General features: G+C 55.8%; 3 protein-coding genes across 3 annotated transcripts in view; 2 read left to right on the top strand and 1 right to left on the bottom strand.

Annotated features, from left to right (window-relative positions):
• Positions 1 to 17491, top strand: part of SND1 (staphylococcal nuclease and tudor domain containing 1) — a 126909-nt gene that overhangs the window by 73220 nt on the left and 36198 nt on the right. The gene's annotated exons all lie outside the window — the stretch shown is intronic.
• Positions 4318 to 9138, bottom strand: LRRC4 (leucine rich repeat containing 4). Its single transcript, XM_090126842.1, has 2 exons — positions 5746 to 9138; positions 4318 to 5663 (listed from the first exon to the last, which is right to left on the bottom strand). Exon 1 carries the CDS (start codon positions 9030 to 9032, stop codon positions 7023 to 7025), a length of 2010 nt encoding a protein of 669 aa, XP_089982968.1. The 5' UTR covers positions 9033 to 9138; the 3' UTR covers positions 4318 to 5663; positions 5746 to 7022.
• On the top strand, positions 13372 to 17344 carry LOC149919315 (uncharacterized). Its single transcript, XM_090126647.1, has 2 exons — positions 13372 to 15365; positions 15507 to 17344. The coding sequence occupies exon 2, from the start codon at positions 15525 to 15527 to the stop codon at positions 16626 to 16628; it is 1104 nt and encodes a 367-aa protein (XP_089982773.1). The 5' UTR covers positions 13372 to 15365; positions 15507 to 15524; the 3' UTR covers positions 16629 to 17344.

Raw genomic sequence — 17491 nt, 5'->3', positions numbered from 1 at the left:
GGCATATATGGGATGTTATGGGGTGGTTATGGGGCTGAGTGCCGCTCTATGGGGTGTTATGGGGTGGTTATGGGGCTGTGTGCTGCTCTATAGGGCATATATGGGATGTTATGGGGTGGTTATGGGGCTGAGTGCCGCTCTATGGGGTGTTATGGGGTGGTTATGGGGCTGTGTGCTGCTCTATAGGGCATATATGGGATGTTATGGGGTGGTTATGGGGCTGTGTGCCGCTCTGTGGGGCATCCCAAACTCCCAAAAGCTCGAAAACCGACCCCAAAAACCCCAAATTCACCCCAAAATCCCCAATCCCCCAAAGACCCCAAAATCCCCCAAACCCCTCAAAAAACCCCAAATACCCCAAAAACCCCATAAAAACCTGACCCCAAAAAACCCAAAAACCCCCAAACCACCCAAAAAAACCCCAAAACCCCAGAAAAACCCCATAAAAACCACATAAAAACACCATAGAAACCCGACCCCAAAAAACCCTAAAACCCCAAAAAGCCCCCAAAAAACCCAAAAAACCCCAAATCCATCCCAAAATCCCCAATCCCCCAAAGACCCCAAAATCCCCCAAACCCCCCAAAAAACCCCAAAACCCCAAAAACCCCATAAAAACCCCACAAAAAAAACCATAAAAAACCCCATAAACACCCGACCCCCAAAAACCCCAAAACCCCAAAAAGCCCCTAAAAAACCCCAAAAAGCCCAAATCCACCCCAAAATCCCCAATCCCCCAAATCCCCCAAACCCCCCCAACCCCCCCAAAAAACCCCAAAACCCCAAAAACCCACCAAAAACCCCACAAAAACCCCATAAAAACCCCATAAAAACCGCACAAAAACCCCACAAAATCCCGACCCCAAAAACCCCAAAAAGCCCCCAAAAAATCCCAAAAACCCCAAATCCACCCCAAAATCCCCAATCCCCCAAATCCCCCAAATCCCCCAAACCCCCAAAAAACCCCAAAACCCCAAAAAACCCATTAAAAAACCCATAAAACCCCATAAAACCCCACAAAAACCCGACCCCAAAACACCCCAAAACCCCAAAAAGCCCCCAAAAAACCCCAAAAACCCCAAATGCACCCCAAAATCCCCAATCCCCCCAATCCCCCAAAACCCCCCAAACCCCCCAAAAACCCCAAAACCCCAAAAACCCCATAAAAACCCCATAAAAACCACACAAAAACCTGACCCCAAAAACCCCAAAACTCCAAAAAGCCCCCAAAAAACCCCAAAACCCCAAATCCACCCCAAAATCCCCAATCCCCCAAAGACCCCAAAATCCCCCAAATCCCCCCAAAAACCCCAAAACCCCCCAAAAAAATCCAAAAACTCCACAAAAACCCCATAAAAACCCCATAAAAACCCGACCACCCAAAACCCCCAAACCCCAAAAAGCCCCCAAAAAACCCCCAAAACCCCAAATCCACCCCAAAATCCCCAATCCCCCAAATCCCCCAAACCCCCCCAAACCCCCCAAAAAACCCCAAAACCCCAAAAACCCCATAAAAACCCCACAAAAACCCCATAAAAACCCCATAAACACCCGACCCCCAAAAACCCCAAAACCCCAAAAAGCCCCCAAAAAACCCCAAAAACCCCAAATCCACCCCAAAATCCCCAATCCCCCAAACCCCCCCAAACCCCCCAAAAACCCCATAAAATCCCCATAAAAACCCCACAAACACCCGACCCCAAAAACCCCAAAAACCCCAAAAAGCCCCTAAAAAACCCCCAAAACCCCAAATCCACCCCAAAATCCCCAATCCCCCCAATCCCCCAAAACCCCCCAAACCCCCCAAAAACCCCAAAACCCCAAAAACCCCATAAAAACCCCATAAAAACCACACAAAAACCCCACAAAAACCTGACCCCAAAAACCCCAAAACCCCAAAAAGCCGCCCAAAAACCCCCAAAACCCCAAATCCACCCCAAAATCCCCAATCCCCCAAATCCCCCAAAATCCCCCAAACCCCACAAAAACCCCCCAAAACCCCATAAAAACCCCATAAAAACCCCACAAAATCCCGACCCCCAAAAACCCCAAAACCCCAAAAAGCCCCCAAAAACCCAAAAAACCCCAAATCCATCCCAAAATCCCCAATCCCCCAAATCCCCCAAATCCCCCAAACCCCCAAAAAACCCCAAAACCCCAAAAAACCCATTAAAAAACCCATAAAACCCCATAAAACCCCACAAAAACCCGACCCCAAAACACCCCAAAACCCCAAAAAGCCCCCAAAAAACCCCAAAAACCCCAAATGCACCCCAAAATCCCCAATCCCCCCAATCCCCCAAAACCCCCCAAACCCCCCAAAAACCCCAAAACCCCAAAAACCCCATAAAAACCCCATAAAAACCACACAAAAACCTGACCCCAAAAACCCCAAAACTCCAAAAAGCCCCCCAAAAACCCCCAAAACCCCAAATCCACCCCAAAATCCCCAATCCCCCAAATCCCCCAAACCCCCCCAAACCCCCCAAGAAACCCCAAAAATCCCATAAAAACCCCACAAAAACCCCATAAAAACCCCATAAACACCCGACCCCAAAAAACCCCAAAACCCCAAAAAGCCCCTAAAAACCCAAAAAACCCCAAATCCATCCCAAAATCCCCAATCCCCCAAAGACCCCAAAATCCCCCAAACCCCCCAAAAAACCCCAAAACCCCAAAAACCCCATAAAAACCCCACAAAAAAACCCATAAAAAACCCCATAAACACCCGACCCCCAAAAACCCCAAAACCCCAAAAAGCCCCTAAAAAACCCCAAAAAGCCCAAATCCACCCCAAAATCCCCAATCCCCCAAATCCCCCAAACCCCCCCAACCCCCCCAAAAAACCCCAAAACCCCAAAAACCCACCAAAAACCCCACAAAAGCCCCATAAAAAACCCCATAAAAAACCCCGCGGCTCCCAAACTTTTAAGACAATATTTATTAAAATACAAAAATACACTTTTTTTTTTTTTTTTTTTTTAGGGACGTTTCTTACGGGATTTTTTTTTTCCGCCCTCATTTCGTCGGGTTTTTCTTCCGATTTATTTCCCCGTTTTTTTTATCCTCCTCCTGTTCGTTTTTACCCTTTTTTTCGCCCTTTTTTTAAAATTTTGTTTTTTTGCCTTTTTCTTAATTGCCCTCGTTAATTAAATTCCAGCTCCTTTCCGCAATCCCATCCTTCCGCTTTTTATACAGCCGTCGAGCGATAAATACAACCCCCCCTCCCCCCCCCATTCAAGAAAACACCCCCCCCTTCCCCCCCCCCCCCATTAAATCCCCTATTAATTAAAAAAACCACCCCCCCCCCCCAAAATAAAACCCCTAAATGAATCATTCCTTAAAGCTGAATGAACGCCCTGGAGGGAAGGGATGGAGGGGGGGGGTCAGGCAAACCCCCCCCCACTTATTTACCCCCCTCAATGGGGGTCCACGCGTCGCCCCCCCCCTCAATTTCCATCCCCATAATGGGGTACAATGATGTAGACAAGTTTGGGGGGGGGGGGGGGGGGGGTCCCATCCTTCACCCCCCCCCCCCCTCATCCATTAAATGAGGGCTCAGCTATGAGGAAGAGGTTGCTGAACCCCCCCCCCCCCCCGCTTAATTAACGAATAAATCGTATTAATTAATCAAATGGTTGAACTAAAAGCCCCCCCCCCACTCTTATTGGGGGGGCTACAATCACGGTCGTAGCCCTGTGTTGAAGTAAGGAGGGGGGGGGGGGGGGGGGTCACATTAATTAGGAGAAGAGGGGGGGGGGGGGTGTGCACATAATTAAGGGGAGGGGGTGCACAGCCCTTCCCCCCCCCCCCCTCATTTTAACCCCCCCCCTCATTTTAACCCCCCCCCCTCATTTTAACCCCCCCTCATTTTAACCCCCCCCCTCATTTTAAACCCCCCCCTCATTTTAAACCCCCCCCCCCATTTTCAAGCTCTATTCTCCATTTTTTTGCTTTAATATCCATACATTACACATCCCCCCCCCCCCCCACCCCCTCCCCAATCCTTAATATAGAACCAATAGGACCAACACCCCCCCCCTCCCCCCCCCCCCTTCCTCCCAACCCCCCCCCGATCAAAAATAATTAATAATAATTAAAAAAAAAAAAAAAAAACAACCCAATACTCCTATTTTATTGCATGTGGAAGGTTTGGGCCCCTCCTCCTCCTCCTCCTCCTCCTCTTCCTCAGCAAAATGGGTTAGAAAAGGGGTTTTCTTGTTGGTTTTTTTTTTTATGGGGGGGGGGGGGAGGGATTTTGTCCTTTTTTTTTTTTTTTTTTTGTCTTTTGTTGTTTTTTTGTGGGTTTTTTGTTTGTTTTGTTTGTTTTTTTTTTTTGCAATGCATTTCTTGCATCCCGTCCTTGCAGCGCGGTGCATTCGGGGCTCCTGGTTGCATTTCCTGCACTGCATCCTTGCAGTGCAACTCAGCGAGGGTTCAGAGCTGCGTTTCCTGCACCCAAGCCATGCAGTGCAGCCCACGGTTGCATTTCCTGCACTGCACCCCTTTGCAGTGCAGCCCACGGTTGCATTTCCTGCACTGCATCTCTTTGCAGCGCAGCTCACGGTTGCATTTCCTGCACCTCGTCCGTGCAGTGCAGCTCAGTTTTGCATTTCCTGCACTGCATCCCTTTGAAGTGCAATTCAACGAGGGTTCAGAGCTGCATTTCCTGCACCCAATCCGTGCAGTGCAGCTCAGTTTTGCATTTCCTGCACTGCATCCCATTGCAGTGCGATTCGACGAGGGTTCAGAGCTGCATTTCCTGCACCCAATCCTTGCAGTGCAGCTCAGTTTTGCATTTCCTGCACTGCATCCCTTTGCAGTGCGATTCGACGAGGGTTCAGAGCTGCGTTTCCTGCACCCAATCCTTGCAGTGCAGCCCACAGTTGCATTTCCTGCACTGCATCCCTTTGCAGTGCAACTCAGCGAGGGTTCAGAGCTGCATTTCCTGCACCCAATCCGTGCAGTGCAGCTCAGTTTTGCATTTCCTGCACTGCATCCCATTGCAGTGCAATTCGACGAGGGTTCAGAGCTGCGTTTCCTGCACCCAAGCCGTGCAGTGCAGCCCACGGTTGCGTTTCCTGCACTGCATCCCCTTGCAGTGCGGCTCAGTTTTGCATTTCCTGCACTGCATCCTTGCAGTGCAGCCCACGGTTGCATTTCCTGCACTGCATCTCTTTGCAGCGCAGCTCATGGCTGCATTTTCCTGCACCTCGTCCGTGCAGTGCAGCTCAGTTTTGCATTTCCTGCACTGCATCCCTTTGCAGTGCGATTCGACGAGGGTTCAGAGCTGCATTTCCTGCACCCAAGCCATGCAGTGCAGCCCATGGTTGCATTTCCTGCACTGCACCCCTTTGCAGTGCAGCCCACGGTTGCATTTCCTGCACTGCATCCTTGCAGTGCAACTCAGCGAGGGTTCAGAGCTGCATTTCCTGCACCCCGTCCTTGCAGTGCAGCTCACTTTTGCATTTCCTGCACCCCATCCGTGCGGTGCAGTGCACTGAGGTCTCAGAGCTGCAATTCCTGCGCCGTATCCTTGCAGTGCAATTCAACGAGGGGCTCAGAGCTGCATTTCCTGCACCCCGTATCCTTGCAGTCTGGGCGCAGCGTTGGGTCAGGTCCGCATCTCCTGCAACGCTGTCCTTGCAGTGCTGGGGTCAGATCTGCATCTCCTGCACCCCATCCTTGCATTGTGGGGTCGGAGCTGCATCTCCTGCAACGCTGTCCATGCACTGCAGCTCAGACCTGCATCTCCTGCACCCCATCCTTGCGTTCTGGGGCCAGATCTGCATCTCCTGCAACGCTGTCCATGCAGTGCTGGGGCAGATCAGCGTCCCCTGCACCATGTCTATGCACTGCAGCTCAGATCTGCATCTCCTGCAATGCTGCCCATGCAGTTCTGGGTCATCCTTGCAGCACGGGTGCACGGCAGCTCAGATCTGCATCTCCTGCAACGCTGTCCATGCAGTGCTGGGGTCAGATCTGCATCTCCTGCAACGCAGCCCATGCAGTGTTGGGCCATCCTTGCAGCACGGGTGCACTGCAGCTCAGATCTGCATCTCCTGCAATGCTGTTCTGGGTCATCCTTGCAGCACAGGTGCATGGCAGCTCAGACCTGCATCTCCTGCACCCCACCCTTGCAACGTGGGGCCAGATGAGCATTTCCTGCAGTGCTGTCCACGCAGTGCTGGGTTATCCTTGCAGCGCGGGTGCATCACAGCTCAGATCTGCATCTCCTGCAATGCTGTCCATGCAGTGCTGGGGTCAGATCTGCATCTCCTGCAACGCAGCCCATGGGCCATCCTTGTAGCACGGGTGCATGGCAGCTCAGATCTGCATCTCCTGCACCCCACCCTTGCAACGTGGGGCCAGATGAGCATCTCCTGCACCATGTCCATGCAGTGCTGGGTCATCCTTGCAGCGCGGGTGCACGGCAGCTCAGATCAGCATCTCCAGCACCGCTGTCCATGCAGTGCTGGGGTCAGATCTGCATCTCCTGCAACGCTGCCCATGCAGTGCTGGGTCATCCTTGCAGCACGGGTGCATCGCAGCTCAGATCTGCATCTCCTGCAACGCTGTCCATGCAATGCTGGGGTCAGATCTGCATCTCCTGCAACGCAGCCCATGCAGTGCTGGGCCATCCTTGTAGCACAGGTGCATCGCAGCTCCGATCTGCATCTCCTGCACCCCACCCTTGCAACGTGGGGCCAGATCAGCATCTCCTGCAACGCTGTCCATGCAGTGCTGGGTTATCCTTGCAGCGCGGGTGCATGGCAGCTCAGATCAGCATCTCCTGCACCGCTGCCCATGCAGTGCTGGGCCATCTTTGTAGCATGGGTGCATCGCAGCTCAGATCAGCATCTCCTGCAACGCTGTGCTGGGTCATCCTTGTAGCACAGGTGCATGGCAGCTCAGATCTGCATCTCCTGCACCCCACCCTTGCAACGTGGGGCCAGATGAGCATCTCCTGCACCACGTCCACGCAGTGCTGGGTTATCCTTGCAGCGCGGGTGCACGGCAGCTCAGATCTGCGTCTCCTGCACCCTCTCCTTGCCGCAATGAGGGTGCAGCAAGAAAGGCTCAGCTCTGGGAGCTCCGGGAGCGTGCAGTGAGCTGTTTTCCATCCAAGACGCCGGGCAATGAGGCGCGGGGCGATGCTCCCCGACCACGCCGACGTCACCACGCATCCCGACGGCGGCGGTGGCGGCGGTGGCACCGGTGGTGGTGGCGGCGGCCACGTCTTCATCCACCTGGATGATCTCGACGGTGCGGGCGGCGGTGACGGTGGCGCGGCGTTGGTGACGTTTGCGGAGCTTGTAGAAAGCGATGAGCATGGCGGCGGCCAGCAAGGTGACGGCCACGAAACAACCGATGATGATTTTGGTGGTCCTCATCACCTCGTCTAAGCTGGTGTGAGGAGCCTCGCGGTGGTCGGCGTCGGCGGGGGGAGCCGTCGGCCCTCGGCGCGTGCCGCGGATCAGGATGGTGGTGGTGGCGGTGTAGGCGGGTCTGTAAGCCGTGGGTGCAGTCGGTGGGGTGGATTTGGCAGCTTTGGGAGCGGCGGCGGCGGAATCATCCGGCGCCGTTTCGGTCGTCTCGACGGTGACGGTGGTGAAGAAGCTGTAAGCCGAGGCATCCAATTCGGCGGCGGTGACGTTGAGGTAGGCGGAGGCGTTGGAGCTGCCGGCGGCGTTGGCCGCCATGCAGGTGTAGGTGCCGGTATCCGCCGTCAGCACGTGGGAAAAATTCAAGGTGCCGTCGTGTAAAACGTTTAAACGTGGTCGGCTGGATGCGTGGCTTAATATTTCCCCGTTTGGTAATAACCAACGGACCGCCGCCATGGCGCCGGTCCGGCATCGTAAAGCGGCGCCGCGACCTTCGGAGATGTTGAGATCCGTGGGCGCGTCGGCTAAAAAAGGTGCGGAACAACGCAATGCTGCCCTTTCCACCTCTAAAAGGAAACGGCCCCGCATGGCCGGAGGCGCGTGGCAGCGTCCGCAGCACGAAGAATTGCTGGGGATGGATTCTCGAAGCCACGCCGCCAACCAGAGGGCGTCGCAACCGCAAGCCCAGGGGTTGTGATGGAGGTGAGGCTCCACCAAAAAGCGTAAAGGGGCGAAAAGGTCGTGGGGGAGGGAGGTGAGGTTGTTGTGAGCCAGGTTGAGCTCCACCAGAGCCGTCAGTTCGTCGAAGGCGTTGCGTTCGATGGAGCTGATTTGGGAACTCATGATCCAAAGTTTGCGTAACGCGCGGAGACCTCGAAACGCGCCGGGATGGAGACGCGGGAAATGATTCCCCGATAATTCCAATTCTTCCAAACCGATCAGAGGGCTTAAATTGGGTACCTCTCTCATGTTGCACATCCCCAAATTGAGATATTTCAGGTTGTCCAAACCTTCGAAAGCTCCTTCGGAGATGTACTCGAGTTTTTTCAGCTCGCCCAAATCCAAACGGAGGAGGGAGGGCACCCGGTTGAAGGCGTAAGACGGGATGCTTTCGATGGGGTTGTTGCGAAGCCAAAGCTCTCGGAGTTTGGAGAGGTATTCGAAAGCCCCGCTGGGAACCACGGTCAACCAATTGTCGAATAATTCCAAAGTATTGAGGTTGGCCAAACCGCTGAAGGCACCCACCTCTACCTGACGGATGGAATTGCGGCCGAGTTGCAGCACTTCCAAACGGTGCAGGTGACGGAAAGTGTCGGCCTGCACCAAGGCGATGTTGTTCTCCATCAGGTTGAGGTATCGAGTGTTTGGGGGGACACCGGGGGGGGCGCGGGAAAGGCCGCGACGGGTGCAGACGACTTTGCCGGATTGGCCGCTGCAGGAGCAGGCGGAAGGGCAGGGAGGGGATGATGATGATGATGATGATGATGACGACGATGATGATGAGGGTGAGGATGAGGAGGATGAGGAGGATGAAGGGTTGGGGGGGGGGAAGCGGAGGCGCAGAGCGTCCAGGCGTGCAGAGTCAGATAAGCCAGCAGTGAGGCGGGGGGCTGCCGCCGCGGGAGCCTCATGGTGGGGAGGGGGCATCCTTCAGCATCGTCTGGGTGGGCTGGGGTTTTTTTTTTTTATTAATTATTGTTAATTATTATTACTATTACGATCGTTAATCAATCAATTAGTACTATTTTTTTGGGGGGGGGGTTGGTAAGGAGATGGGGAGGGAGATAAGGAATGACCCCCCCCCCCCCCACAACAGCACCACCAGCAGCACCCCTACAGCCACCTTTCTCTTACCTCCTCCCCCCCCCCCCCCCAGACTTAAGCCAGCACCCCCCCCCCCTCCCCCCCCCCCCTTCTTTTCTCTGCTTCTTCCCTCCTGCTGCTGCTCTCCTCCTCTTCCTCGTCTTTCTGCTCTGCTAGCAGTGATGGGAGGGGGGTGGGGGGGGGGGGAATGGGGTTGGGGGGGGGGGTATAAAGGAGGAAGGGGGGGGGGGATGGGATGGGAAAGGGCTCGGGGGGGGTGGGGGGGTAATAAGGGGGGTTATGGGGGGGTTAAAAGGGGGGTTGGGGGTAATAAGGGGGGTTGGGGGTAATAAGGGGGTTATGGGGGGGTAATAAGGGGGTTATGGGGGGGGAATAAGGGGGGTTGGGGGTAATAAGGGGGTTTATGGGGGGGTAATAAGGGGGGTTGGGGGGGGAAGGGGGTTATGGGGGGTAATAAGGGGGGTTGGGGGTAATAAGAGGGTTTATGGGGGGGTAATAAGGGGGTTATGGGGGGGGTAGGGGGATATGGGGGGGTAATAAGGGGGTTATGGGGGGGGAAGGGGAGAGGATAAAGGGTCAGGGGGTGTGGGGGGGTTATAAAGGGGGGGGGATGGGAAAGAGCTGGGGGTGGGGGGGAGAAATGGGGTTTGGGGGGGGGATAGGAGAGGAAAGGGGTCAGGGGGTGGGGGGGGGGAATAAGGGGGCGTGGGGGGGTGATGGAGGGGGGGGGAAGGGGGTGGGGGGTTGTAAAGGTGGAGGGGGGGGTGGGGAGAAAGAAAATGGGAACGGGGGGGGGGTGAAGGATGCTCTGGGGGGGGGTAAGGGATAAAATAGAACGGGAGGGATGGAGAATGGGGAAAGTGAGAGGTTGGGGGGGGGGGTCACGGGGGGGGGTGTTGGGGGGGGGCGGAAGGATGCGGTTCTGAAGGAGGCTTAGAGGGTGGTCAGGGTTTGGGGCCGGGGGGGGGGGTTAATAAAAAATAGGGGGGGGGGGGAAGGATGGAGAGGAATTGGGAAGGACGAAGGATGCTCGGAGAGATGGGGGGGGGTCAAAAGGGTGGGGGGGGGGGGGGGTTTAAGGATGAAGGGGGGCCCTCTGTGGAGGGGGGGGGGGATTAAAGTTGGGGGGGGGAGGAAGAGGGGATAGAATAGAAGGGGGGGGGGTTGAAGGTTTTTTCTTGCGGGGGGGGGGGGTAAAAGAGAGAAAAGGTGCGGGGGGGGGGGAAAGGAAGGAGCAGCCCCCTCCCCCCCCCCCCCCCCCAAAACCGAGCCCCGCTTCCCTTCGGCGGACCTACCTTGGGGGGGGGGGGGGGGGCCGCTCCGGGAGGAGGAAGAAAAAGATGATTGGGATGAATGGGAGGGGGGGGGAAAAAGGGAGGGGGGGGGGGAAATGAGAGGTATTGAGAGAAATGGGAGGGGGGGGGGGAAAGGAAAGAAGGAAGGGATGAAAGGGAAGGAAAAAAAAAAAAAAAAAAAGGGGAAGGGGGGGGGGGGGTTGTGGAAAAAAAAAATACCCCCCCCCCTTAAAAAAATATATATGGGGGGGGGGAAAAAAAAACCCCAAAAAAACCCCCCTACAAAATGGCTCCTGGCGGCTGCGGAGGGGGGGGGGTTGGATGGGGGGGGGGGCGGGTTTTTTTGGTTTTTTTTTTTGTGAGGGGGGGGGGGCGGGGTGGGGGGGGGCGGGGGGGGGGCCCGGTTAGGAGGGGGGGGGCCGGTAGCCCCCCACCACCACCGCCGCCGCCGCCGCCGCCGCCGCCGCCAACCCCGCCGCGCTCCGCCGCCGCCGCATGGCCGCCCCCCCCCCCCTTTTTTGCTCCCCCCCCCCCGGCCGCCTTCCGCCCGCCCCCCCCCCCCCCCCCCCTCCGCCCCGCCGCTCCCCGGCCGGGTAAAGGGAGGGAAAAGGGAGAGGGGGGGGGGGGAGGTGGAGGTGGGGGGGGTTAACGGGGAAAGGAAGAGGGGATGAGGAAAGGAAAAAAGGGGGGTGGGTAGGGGAAAAAAAAATAGGGGGGGGTTGTGGGGGTGGCGAGTGGGGGGGGGAAAAGGGGACGGAGAGAAAAAGTGAGGATGGGGAAAAAAAAAAAAAAAAAGAAAGAGAAGAGGTGGGTCGGGATCGGGAGATGGGAGAGGATGCGGGAGAAGGAGAAGAGAGGAAAAGGGTGAAAAGGATAGGGAAAAATAAGAGGGGGAGAAAACAAGAAATCTTTTTTCCCCCCCTCCCCCCCCCCCCGAAAAAAAAAAAAAAAAAAAGAGGAAAATCCAAAAGGAGAAGGGAACGGCGGCGCGGGGGAAGAGGACGCGGCGGGGCCGCAACGCGCATGCGCAGAAGGAGCGGCTCCGGAGTTGGGGGGGGGGGGTTGAGGATGGGGGGGGGGGCGGGGGGGGGGGGTCCGTGAGGGTCTTTTCTCCGTCCTGGGGATGGGAAAGGAAAAAAAAAAAAAGGGGGGGGGGGGGGAGGGGGGAGAGGGGGGGGGCGGTGCTGCCGCCTCCGTTTGTCCTTCAGCTGCTGACGCAGCGCCGCGTGGGCGCCCCCCCCCCCCCCCCCCGTATGACCCCCCCCCCCTCCCTCCCTTTTTGGGCCCCCCCCAAAAAAAAACACTCTTTTTTTTTTTTTTTCTTCGTTTGTTGCCCCCCCCCCAACGGGGATGGAGAAGGGGACATGCAGCCCCCCCCACTTTTCTCCCCCCATTGACCCCCCCCCCCATTAGCCCCCATTGGCCTCATTATGCCCCCCCCATTAACCACCCATAGCCCCCCAATTTACCCCCATTGGCCCCCTCCCCCCCATTGCTCTCATTATGACCCCCCCATTAACCCCCTAATTAACCCCCCCATTTAATCCCCCATTAGACCCCATTATTCCCCATTCCAACTATTGCCCTCATTATGACACCCCCCATAGACCCCCAATTAACCCCATTAACCCCCATACCCCCCATAGCCCTCATTATGACCCCCTAATTAACCACCCCAATTAACCCCCCCCATTAACCCCCCTATTAGACCCCATTAGCCCCCCCTCTTCCCACTCCCCTCATTATGACCCCCCCATTAGACCCCATTAACCCCCCATTAGATCCCATTAACCCCCCCATTAGACCCCAGTAGCCCCCATTCCAACCATTGCCCTCATTATGACCCCCCAATTAACCCCCCCAATTACCCCCCCTTTAGACCCCCCCATTAGACCCCATTATTCCCCATTCCAATCATTGCTCTCATTATGACCCCCCCCATTAAACCCCCCATAGACCCCCAATTAACCCCATTAACCCCCATACCCCCCATTGCCCTCATTATGACCCCCTAATTAACCACCCCAATTAACCCCCCCATTAAACCCCCATTAGACCCCATTCCCCCACTGCCCTCATTATGACCCCCCTAATTAACCCCCCCATTAACCGCACCATTAGACTCCAATAGCCCCCCCTCTTCCCATTGCCCTCATTATGACTCCCCAATTAACCTCCCCATTAACTCCCCAATTAGCCCCCTCCCCCCCATTGCCCTCATTATGACCCCCCAATTAACCCCCCCAATTAGCCCCCCATTAGACCCCATTATTCCCCATTCCAACCATTGCCCTCATTATGACCCCCCCATTAACCCCCCAATTAAGCCCCCAATTAACCCCCCCATTAACTCCCCCATTAGACCCCATTAGCCCCCTCCCCCCCACTGCTCTCATTATGACCCCCTAATTAACCCCCTCATTAACCCCGCATTGCCCTCATTATGACCCCCCCATTAACCCCCCCATAGCCCCCCCATTAACCCCCATTATCCCCCATTGCCCTCATTATGCCTCCCTAATTAACCCCCCCATTAACCCCCATTAACACCCAATTATCCCCCATTCCCCCCCCTTGCCCTCATTATGCCCCTCTAATTAACCCCCCAATTAACCCCCATTAACACCCAATTATCCCCCATTCCCCCCATTGCCCTCATTATGACCCCCCCCCCGTGAACCCCCCCACTGACCCCCCTGTTATCCCCCCCCCCCATTGCCTTCCCTATCGCCTAATTACGAGTAATTAACGACTAATTAGCGCAGGGCGGGTAATGGGGGCAGCACTGGGATGCCGCCATCCCCATCGGGGCTTTGGGGGGGGGGGGTCCCCAAATATGAGGGGGGGGGCTGCACTGTGCCCCCCCCCAACCCCACAGCAGGGCTATGGGGTCATTCTATGGGGTCAGAGTATGGGGTTGTGCTATGGGGTCATTCTATGGGGTCACAGTATGGGGTTGTGCTATGGGGTCATTCTATGGGGTCAGAGTATGGGGTTGTGCCATAGGGCTGTGCTATGGGGTCACAATATGGGGTCACAGTATGGGGTTGTGCCATAGGGTTGTGCTATGGGGTCATTCTATGGGGTCACAATATGGGGCAGTGCTATGGGGTCACAATATGGGGTCACAGTATGGGGTTGTGCCATAGGGCTGTGCTATGGGGTCACAATATGGGGTCACAGTATGGGGTTGTGCTATGGGGTCATTCTATGGGGTCACAGTATGGGGTTGTGCTGTGGGGTCACAATATGGGGTCACAGTATGGGGTTGTGCCATAGGGCTGTGCTATGGGGTCATTCTATGGGGTCACAGTATGGGGTTGTGCTATGGAGTCATTCTGTGGGGTCACAGTATGGGGTTGTTCTATGGGGTCACAGTATGGGGTCACAGTATGGGGTCGTGCCATAGGGCTGTGCTATGGGGTCATTCTATGGGGTCACAGTATGGGGCTGTGCTATGGGGTCACAATATGGGGTCACAGTATGGGGTTGTGCCATAGGGCTGTGCTATGGGGTCACAATATGGGGTCAGAGTATGGGGTTGTGCTATGGGGTCATTCTATGGGGTCACAGTATGGGGTTGTGCCATAGGGCTATGCTATGGGGTCATTCTATGGGGTCACAGTATGGGGTTGTTCTATGGGGTCATTCTATGGGGTCAGAGTATGGGGTTGTGCTATGGGGTCATTCTATGGTGTCACAGTATGCGGTTGTGCCATAGGGCTGTGCTATGGGGTCACAATATGGGGTCAGAGTATGGGGTTGTGCCATAGGGCTGTGCTATGGGGTCATTCTATGGGGTCAGAGTATGGGGTTGTGCCATAGGGCTGTGTTATGGGGTCACAATATGGGGTCACAGTATGGGGCTGTGCTTTGGGGTCATTCTATGGGGTCACAGTATGGGGTTGTGCTATGGGGTCATTCTATGGGGTCAGAGTATGGGGTTGTGCCATAGGGCTGTGCTATGGGGTCACAATATGGGGTCACAGTATGGGGCTGTGCTATGGGGTCATTCTATGGGGTCACAGTATGGGGTTGTGCTATGGGGTCATTCTATGGGGTCACAGTATGGGGTTGTGCTATGGGGTCACAATATAGGGTCACAGTATGGCGTTGTGCTATGGGGTCATTCTATGGGGTCACAGTATGGGGTTGTGCTATGGGGTCATTCTATGGGGTCACAGTATGGGGTTGTGCCATAGAGCTGTGCTATGGGGTCACAATATGGGGTCACAGTATGGGGTTGTGCTATGGGGTCATTTTATGGGGTCACAGTATGGGGTTGTGCTATGGGGTCATTCTAAGGGGTCACAGTATGGGGTCGTGCCATAGGGCTGTGCTATGGGGTCATTCTATGGGGTCACAGTATGGGGTTGTGCTATGGGGTCACAGTATGGGGTCGTGCCATAGGGCTGTGCTATGGGGTCATTCTATGGGGTCACAGTATGGGGTTGTGCTATGGGGTCACAGTATGGGGTCGTGCCATAGGGCTGTGCTATGGGGTCATTCTATGGGGTCACAGTATGGGGTTGTGCTATGGGGTCACAGTATGGGGTCGTGCCATAGGGCTGTGCTATGGGGTCATTCTATGGGGTCACAGTATGGGGTTGTGCTATGGGGTCACAGTATGGGGTTGTGCCATAGGGCTGTGCTATGGGGTCGTGTGCTATGGGGTCGTGTGCTATGGGGTCACCCCATAGGGCTGTGCTATGGGGTCGTGTGCTAATGGGGTGGTGTTCTATGGGGTCATACCATAGGTCTGTGCTATGGGGTTGTGTCCTATGGGGTTGTGCCATGGGGCTGTGTTATGGGGTTGTGTGCTAATGGGGTCGTGTTCTATGGGGTCGTGTGCTATGGGGTCGTGTGCTATGGGGTCATGCCATGGGGCTGTGCTATGGGGTTGTGTGCTAATGGGGTCGTGTGCTATGGGGCTGTGCTATGGGGTCGTGTGTTATGGGGTCACCCCATGGGGCTTTGCTATGGGGTTGTGTGCTATGGGGTCACCCCATAGGGCCGTGCTATGGGGTCATTGTATGACCCCACTCAGTGCATGGGGAGCGCAGTGCATGCAGCTCCTGCAGCACCCATTGCACACTCAGCACCCATTGCACACTCAGCTCCTGCAGCACCCATTGCACACTCAGCACCCATTGCACACTCAGCTCCTGCAGCACCCATTGCACACTCAGCACCCATTGCACACTCAGCACCCATTGAATCTGCAGCTCCTGCAGCACCCAGTGCACACTCAGCACCCATTGCACACTCAGCACCCATTGCACACTCAGCTCCTCAGCACCCATTGCACACTCAGCATCCATTGCACACTCAGCACCCAATAGGAGGGCACTGGGAGGACACTGGGAGGCGCTGGGAGATACTGGGAGGCACTGGGAGGCACTGGGAGGACATTGGGAGACACTGGGAGGACACTGGGAGGCACTGGGAGGATACTGGGAGGGCGCTGGGAAGGCGCTGGGAAGTACTGGGAGGCACTGGGAGGTACTGGGTGGCACTGGGAGGTACTGGGAGGACACTGGGAGGCACTGGGAGGCACTGGGCAGCGCTGTGTCAGCACTGGGAGCACTGGGAGCCTTCTGCCACATTCTGCTGCATCCCCTCCACTGCATCCCAATCCCAATCCCAAACCCAACACCAACCCATCCCAATCCCATCCCAATCCCATCCCCATCCCCATCCCATCCCAATCCCAGTCCCAACCCCAATCCCATCCAATCCCCATCGCCATCCTCATCCCAATTCCACCCAATCCCAATCCCATCCCAACCCCAATGCCATCCTATCCCATCCCATCCCATCCCATCCCATCCCATCCCATCCCATCCCATCCCATCCCAATCCCAATCCCAATCCCAATCTCAGTACCATCCCAATCCCAATCCCATCCAATCCCCATCGCCATCCTCATCCCTATTCCACCCCATCCCAATCCCAATCTCAGTCCCATTCCCATCCCAATTCCAATCCCATCCCAACTCCAACGCCAACCCATCCCAATCCCAATCCCAATCCCATCCCCGTCCCATCTCAATCCCCATCTCCACCCCAATCCCCATCCCAGTCCCGTGTCCCATCCCAATCCCATCCCCATCATCATCCTTAACCTTATCCAAATCCCAATCCCAATCCCAATCCCAATCTCAATCTCAATCCCATCCCAATCCCAATCCCAATCCCAATCCCAATCCCAATCCCAATCCCAATCCCAATCTCAATCCCATCCCAATCCCAATCCCAATCTCAATCTCAATCCCATCCCAATCCCAATCCCAATCCCAATCCCAATCCCAATCTCAATCTCAATCCCATCCCAATCCCAATCCCAATCTCAATCCCATCCCAATCCCAATCTCAATCTCAATCCCATCCCCATCCCCATCCCATCCCCATTGCCATCCTCATCCCAATTCCACCCCATCCCAATCCCAATCTCAATCCCATTCCCATCCCAATTCCAATCCCATCCCAACTCCAACGCCAACCCATCCCAATCCCAATCCCAATCCCAATCTCAATCCCATTCCCCATCCCACCCCAATCCCCATCTCCACCCCAATCCCCACCCCAATCCCCATCCCAGTCCCGTTTCCCATCCCAATCCCATCCCCATCCTCATCCCAATTCCATCCCATCCCAATTGCAATCCTAATCCCATCCTCATCCCATCCTAACCCCAACACCAACCTATCCCACCCCAATCCCAATCCCATTCCCACCCCAATCCCATCCCATCCCCATCCCCATTCCCACCCCATTCATTTCCCAAATGCCCCCTTTTTCCCCCATGTCCCCCCACCCCCCAATTCCACCCCATACCCTCCTATACCCCCTCATTTTCCCCCCCACAGACCCCAATCCCCCCCCATTTCTCCCCCTCACTGACCCCATTTTCCCCCATACCCCCTCATTTCCCCCCCCACTGACCCCTATCCCCCCAAAACCTCCCATTTCCCCCCCACAGACCCC

Source organism: Phasianus colchicus, chromosome 1 (assembly GCF_987193195.1).
Source record: "Phasianus colchicus chromosome 1, bPhaCol1.hap1.1, whole genome shotgun sequence".
Taxonomy (NCBI): Eukaryota; Metazoa; Chordata; class Aves; order Galliformes; family Phasianidae; genus Phasianus; species Phasianus colchicus.
The sequence above is the reverse complement of the archived record's forward strand: the minus strand, read 5'-3'. Positions and strand labels throughout refer to the sequence as shown.